Consider the following 6,807-nt stretch of genomic DNA (forward strand, 5'->3'; position numbering starts at 1 on the left):
TATCTTCTACAGATATCCTTGCACCTCTTCTATTTTCCTCTCTGAAAGGAGCTTGTAGTGTTAGAGCACAGAACTGAGATTCATTACAGAAGGGGCGAGTTAGGCTCCTTCAGAGACCCAGAGGGAATGTGGTACTCATAAACCCTAGAGTTGGTCCTTGTTATCCATCAAGGAAATAATGACTGCAAACTCTGTGACTGATTTCATTGGTGAATGGATAGTAAAAACTTAGCTCAGCAAAACCCCAGTTGCTAGTGTTGACCTGCTACCCTATTTAGCATGATGCGCTAGTGTGAGACTGTTAGCATTCCAAGGCCCTCCTTGCATATGGTGGAATGGAAAAGGAAGACGAGAGAAGGGAAAAACATTTCTTAAGCCTCGAATTGTATTGCAGAACCTGGGCTAGATGATTGATTTATTCCATTTTTGTTCTCATGAGAACTTTTGCAATGTTTTCTCTGTTTTACGAATAAGGAAACTGAGTCTCAGAGAGGTTGACCAGTTAACCCACTCTTATGCCATCAGCTAATGTGCAAGCAAAACAGAGCTTCTAAACAATCTGGTATGCTCACCAGACTGGGAGTTAGAGGGCCCACCCTACCTGGCTGTGGTAATTGGCATAAATAATTTCTCCTTGGGCAAGTCTTTTAGCCTCTCCCTTCAATCATTTGTGTAGCTGTTAAGTGAGGAGCTTGTGAGGCTGAGAAGTGCAGGAGGTTATGAAACACCTAATAGGGAGAGACTGTCACGGAGCACTCAGTTTGATATGAAGATGCAGCCTTCCCAGGGTTGCTTTTCCTCTCCATCTGCCATTTGTTTAGGTGCTTGCGGGCGCCTCTCCTCCTGCGTAATCCAGAGGAATCCATGGTCCTTCCTTAAACTCTACCTTCTAAAGAAACATTCTCCAATCACAAGTGCATCCCTGCTAAGTCCCATTCAGCTACCATGTGTAATACGTGTCATCTCCAAGTCTAAGCTTAACCCCCTATGGAAGCTACATAGCTTCATACCTCCATTGTTTCTCTTCTCTTTGCTGTTTAGCTCATCCATTTAAGCTGGCATTTTTTTTAAGCTAGGGAAACAAATGTTTCATTATATGCTCAATTCTTTGGATATACTGTGTGCATGAACCAAACTCACTTATATAGAGTGTTAAAGATTTGTAATCACCTGCTTGGAAGACTGAGAGGGGTGAGTGAAGCGTGTGGCTGGAGGGAGGGAGCCTGATCTTTTATGACCGTCATCATGAGGTTGGCATTAGCGGGGCCCAGTGAGAGGAATTCCTGGGACCAGGCTGGCTTTCTTATCGACAGCCAGTTGTCTCACAATAGCCTCACCCTTTCTACTAGGGTGAGCAGGGAAGGCCCTTTTCAATGAAGTATTTTTGAATCCTTGGAGGAGGGAGCTCCCAGGGAAGAGATGCTGAATCTATGTGTGGTTTTTATAAGGAGCGGCTTTTACCTCTTTCTTTTCTGCGCAACATCCTGCAGTGCTTGGGGGGACATTTGCTGAGAACATTCTTAAAATAGAGACATGGAAACCAATCTGTCAGGTAGAAGTGTGCAGGCGGCGAAACCCTGGTTACCGTGACACCAAGCTGGGATATGAGTTATCTTGTCCCATCTGACTGATCCCAGTTGAAAGGACCCAGACGGTCATGGGAGGGGCCAAGGGACCATGCCTGCATGGCATGTAGCCTAGTATGAGGGTCCCTGTGCCCAGCTTTGTCCTTAATCATTGCTGTCTCTGTGGCTGTAGGCATCTGGAAGACAACCAGGTCAGCGTCATCGAGAGAGGCGCCTTCCAGGACCTGAAGCAGCTGGAGCGACTGTAAGTACACCACAACCTCCTTTATTAAAGTGTTTATTTAATTTTAGTGTTTGGTTGTTGCTTTATTTATAAATTGGCCTTATGACCTTGTTAAAAAAATCTACAGTGTTGTTATATAATGTTTGCTATTATACATAAAGCACATCAGATGCATGTTAAAGAAACACTGAGATCCGCTTACATTCCTTTTCTGTAAAAGTTCCTAGAATCAGCTTCCAGGGTTTGTTTCCCTTCTCCTCAGGCTCGAGCTCTGTCTTGGTACCTGTATAAGGGGCTGGTTTTTACCCAAGTGTAAGCCTTCCCTTCCACGGAGGAGGGAAGCCTGCAGTTATCCCTGTCATGAGATCTGGCATCAGATACTCCCTACTCCTCTGCATGGGCAGAAGCTCCCTCCTGAGGCCCTCTCCTCCCTGAGTGTTCTCTGCCCCACTCCTGTGGGAGAGGAAGGACTGGTGAGTGGGCGCAGCTTTCAGTGCGCTCGTATCTCCTGTGAGTGAGCATCAGCCTGTGTCAAGAAGCCCCCACGTTTCCACGAGAGAATGCATTGCCAGTGGTTTAAAAATAGACCACTGTTCTGACTCAATGAGGGAGAGAGGAAAAGGGGTGGGAATGGAAGATGGTTGGAGCCTCCATTTGTTTTGTTGATGAATACTTTTGCAGAAAACTCTTGGATTACTTTGATGAGGGGGGCTGCTCAGATGGTTAAGTAGGCGACTTCACCTTTCCTCTGTTAATCACATCTGGCAGCTCATAACATCTGGATATTTGCTTTCTGCCCTCTGAGCAGGGATTGTCCCCAAGAGCCCTTAGTCATGCTGGTGGGTGGCTGTCTTCAAGGTTCCCTCTGAATCTTGGTTGCCCTGACATTTCAGCCTCCTTCTGCAGTTGGAGGGGTGAAGCTGCAACAGTTCATGGCTCTGCCAGCTTCCCTAGAAGAACCGTGTTCTGTTTACCTGTCCAGTTGCCAAATCCCATTTACAGAGGTAGGCTTGGGTAAGGCGGCATGCTTGCCCCTGACTAGTTAGCTTTGAGATGTGTGATATTTTTTCCCCTGGAGTCAATTTATCTGAAGCTACGTAAGAACAGGAAAGGTCCCTGTTGCATGTCGATTAGTATTACCCAGAAAAATGCTTTCCTGCCTGTCTGTTGTGTGAATTGTCTCATTTATTGTTCTCCTTTTGGGTCAAATCCCAGCATATGTTCTTCTGGTGTTGGTTTGAAAATATGACATTTATTTCTTGCAAGGGAAAATAGTTATAAAAAGAATGAATGTTGTCTCTGTTTACACGTTTATTTTTAAGTTTCTTAAAACTCAAGTTCTTCTCCTTATTTAGACCAAAGATAAGTATTTACTGAACCTGGTTCCTTTATATGAAATAGTCAGCATTTCTACAGAAAGATCAATACATGGTCCTTGGTGAAAAGGCCACCCCTTGCTTAGTCTTCTGATTAGAAAGGTTAAAAAAATTCTCCATTCATTCATTTCCTGGTTGTTGGGAAGGAACTGAGTACCTTGGACATGCAGGAACTATGCCAGTGTTTTACATGCTATTTGTATTTTTTATTGAAACAAAATTCCTATGAGGTGTAATTACCATCATTTTGCAGATGAAGAAACAGAGACCCAGAGAGACTGAGTCAACGAATGGTCAGGAGGGGAGCCAAGATTCAAAGCCCTTCTGTCTGACATGAAAGATGATGTTCTTTCATACTCCTGTGCGGCAGATATTAGATGAAGTATTATCTTTAGCAAGGGCCCTGAAAGTAGCCTCTCACATAAACATTTAACTCCAGGGAATATTGGTGACATATTTTGGCAAAGCCTCTTTGGTTTGGTGAACAAGGCTGAAATGCCCATGCATGTCTGGGGAACTGAATGGATTACAATTGCAGAGGAAACCTGGTTATTTCTCCATGTTGGTGTATCAGGTGGGTCATGCTAGCTGCTATGCTAGGTAAACCCTCAAATCTCTGTGACTGAACACAGTGGAAGTTTACTTCTTATTCATGTGAAACCCAAATATGGGCATCCCTGATAAGGCCTCTCTCCTTCAAGTGGAGACTCGGGGACAAAGTCTTCTTCCTCTCCTCGACTTACCCTCTTTAAATCCTGGCTTCCAAGGTACCAGTGTTTGTCTACATCAAGCCAGTAGAAAAGAAAGCAGCATGAAAAAATTCACATGGGAAGTTTTCAAATCCCAAGAAGTACATGTTGCTTCCACTCTCACATGCTTTGGGGTGGAACTCAGTCACGTGGCCACAGGAAACTACAGAGGAGAGAGGAAAGGTAGTTGAGCTATGTGTCCAGGAAGTAGAAGAAACAGGCTTAGTGAACAGGTAGCCAATCTCTGACTTCCACTGCAAGTGCTCTGAAGAAGTACTTAATCAGGATGAAGGTTGGAATATAGGTAGCTGGGTTCATACACACAGTTGAATAGTCATTCTCATAATACCTTTCAGTGTTAGCAAGAAGGGATATGTGTGACATTAATCCTGATTGGCATTAATCTGGTTTTTGTTATCCATTCTGTTTTCATACATACTGGGGAATGTAGAATGGAAAAACATAATATATTTGCTATTAACAACTCAAGATGATGATGGATTGTGACATCTCTAGTTCTTACTCCTGGCTCACCATATCTGTGCCTCTGTATTTTTAATAGATTAATCTTAATGATCATATTCTAAAATAGAGCCTGGAAATAATAGGGGTTATGATATTTCATTTCTGGAGGGTTTATCTTCACTCTGAATAGTCATTATTGGTTTGCTCTCTTGGGTCTTCCTGGGAAAGGAAAGGGAAGGCTGTCATCTGGGTCTCAACTCAGAATACTCTATTCCTCCATGAAAGGACCCTATGCTTCTGGCTGAGTTAGATGCCCCTCCTCTCATAATGCAGGTGGCTTCCTACCGCAGCACTTATGACACCACATTTTAATTCCCTGTTTTCCGGGTTGTTTCTTCCCAAAACCATAAATACGTTGAGATCAGGATTCATGTCCCATTTAGCTCCTAATCTCACAGCCTTGAGCAAGATAGTAAGGGCTTGAAGAACATTTATCAAAAACACTTGGGTTGTTCCATATCACTGGTTCTAAGCTGAGCCTAATTTTGCCTTCCAGAGGACACTTGGTAACATTTTGATACATTTTTCATTGTCGCAGCTGGGGGATGCTACCTAGAGGATAGGAACAGGAATATCTCTAAACATCTTTAAATGCACAGGATGGTCCTACAACAAAGAATTCTTCAGCCCCAAATGTCACTAGTGCCAAAGTTGAGAAATTCTGCTCTTTAACTGTCATACGTCAGATAACATGTTGGGTACTTTACATAGACCATCTCATGTAATCTATGCAAGAAGATTATGAGGTTAGAATTACAAAATATGATGTGATAAAATATACAATTCAAAGCATCACCTATGAAGTACTGTTGCTTAATATGTTTACCTAAACCTAATTTAGCTAGATCTCAACTCTGGTTTCCAGAAAGTGGATGGGATAGAGGAAAATGTTAAATGAAATGAAAAGAAAACAGACACATTTTGTAGGTGGGGTATTCTTTGAGATAGCTGCCCTGGTCTTTTCAAAAAGTCAATGTCAAGAAAAAGATGGGAGTTCACTTTTAAGTTAAAAAAAAAAAAAAAAAAAAAAATAAAAAAAAAAAAAAAAAAAAAAAAAAAAAAAAAAAAAAAAAAAAGCTTAGAATAGAATCAGTACCACAAAATTGGAAGGGTCAGTGGAATTAAAATGTTCTAAGATTCTTGAATTATTCAGGAAGTAATAATAGTGCTAATATTTATTGCCTTATTAAGTCAAGGCTGTATGTTGAAATCTAGCATAGCCTCTAAAAAGAAAAGCCAAAGATAGTCTGAAGGAAAAGAAGCACTATATGATCCAAAATATGTAGTTAGTTAAAATGAAGGATGAAAGGAAAGGGAACATAGAACAAATAGAAAACAAATAATAAGATGATACATTTATACACAGATATATTACTTTATATGTAAATGTCTTTTAATTCTATTAAATTCTATTTATATGTAAATTTAAAAGACATTGATTGTCACAGTGCATTTAAAAAATAATACCAAACATATACTTTTTACAAAAGAGTAACATTAAAGATAAGGATAAAGAAAACTTGAAGGAAAAAAAAATAGGAAATGATAGCATGAAAACACCAAAACGTTAATGTAACTCTGTTAATACTAAATAATAGACTTTAAAGAAAAAAATTAGATATAAAGAAGGAATTTTATAATAGTAAAATAGGAAATATACCAGGAAGAAATACCAAATCTATATTTGTACGTGTCTAAAAACATAGCCTGAAAATATGGAAAACAAATAGAACTAAAGAGATAAATAGACAAATTCATAATCATAGTTAAGATACATTTTTGATAATTAATAGAACAAGGAGATACAATTGTTACTAAAAATATAGAATATTACATAACAAAATTTGTAAACCTGACATAATTTATACATAGAGAACACTCTAAACAATAACATAGAACAGACATTCTTTTCAAGGGCATATGAAAGTTTTGTTATATTCTGGTCTTGAAAGGAGGTCAACAAATACAAAGGATTGATATCATATGGAGCATGTTTTATGACATCAGGAATAATCAAGAAGTTAAGAAAAGTAGAAAAATTCAAAATATTTGAAAACTGAATAGTGTACCTCTAAATACTTCAAGTCAAAGAACATATCGCAATGGAAGTTAGAACATATTTTTCTGAACGTTAATAAACATTTAATGTATCACAATGTGTTGACTTCAGCCAAAGCCATGCTCAGAGGAAAATGTATAGCCTTTAAGCTACATTAGTCAATTTATGCTATATATTATGTATAGTATATGTCTTAAAAGAAGATGTAACTTGATTAAAATATCCTTCTCATGAAGTTAGGACAAGAACAACAAAACAGAAGGAAATTATTAAGAGTAGAATTATATGA

The 6,807-nt window shown here is 39.5% G+C and overlaps 1 protein-coding gene across 1 annotated transcript in view; it reads left to right on the top strand.

Moving 5' to 3' along the window:
- Nucleotides 1–2,327, top strand: part of LOC108317336 (slit homolog 3 protein-like) — a 54,901-nt gene extending 52,574 nt beyond the window's left edge. Inside the window, exons 3-4 of the mRNA XM_017547714.2 lie at nucleotides 1,759–1,830; nucleotides 2,072–2,327. Of these exons, the coding sequence (XP_017403203.2) occupies nucleotides 1,759–1,830; nucleotides 2,072–2,327 (328 nt within the window). The remainder of the gene's footprint in view (nucleotides 1–1,758; nucleotides 1,831–2,071) is intronic.
- The last annotated feature ends 4,480 nt before the right edge of the window (nucleotides 2,328–6,807 follow it).

This window comes from Cebus imitator, unplaced genomic scaffold (assembly GCF_001604975.1).
Source record: "Cebus imitator isolate Cc_AM_T3 unplaced genomic scaffold, Cebus_imitator-1.0 Scaffold200, whole genome shotgun sequence".
NCBI lineage: Eukaryota > Metazoa > Chordata > Mammalia > Primates > Cebidae > Cebus > Cebus imitator.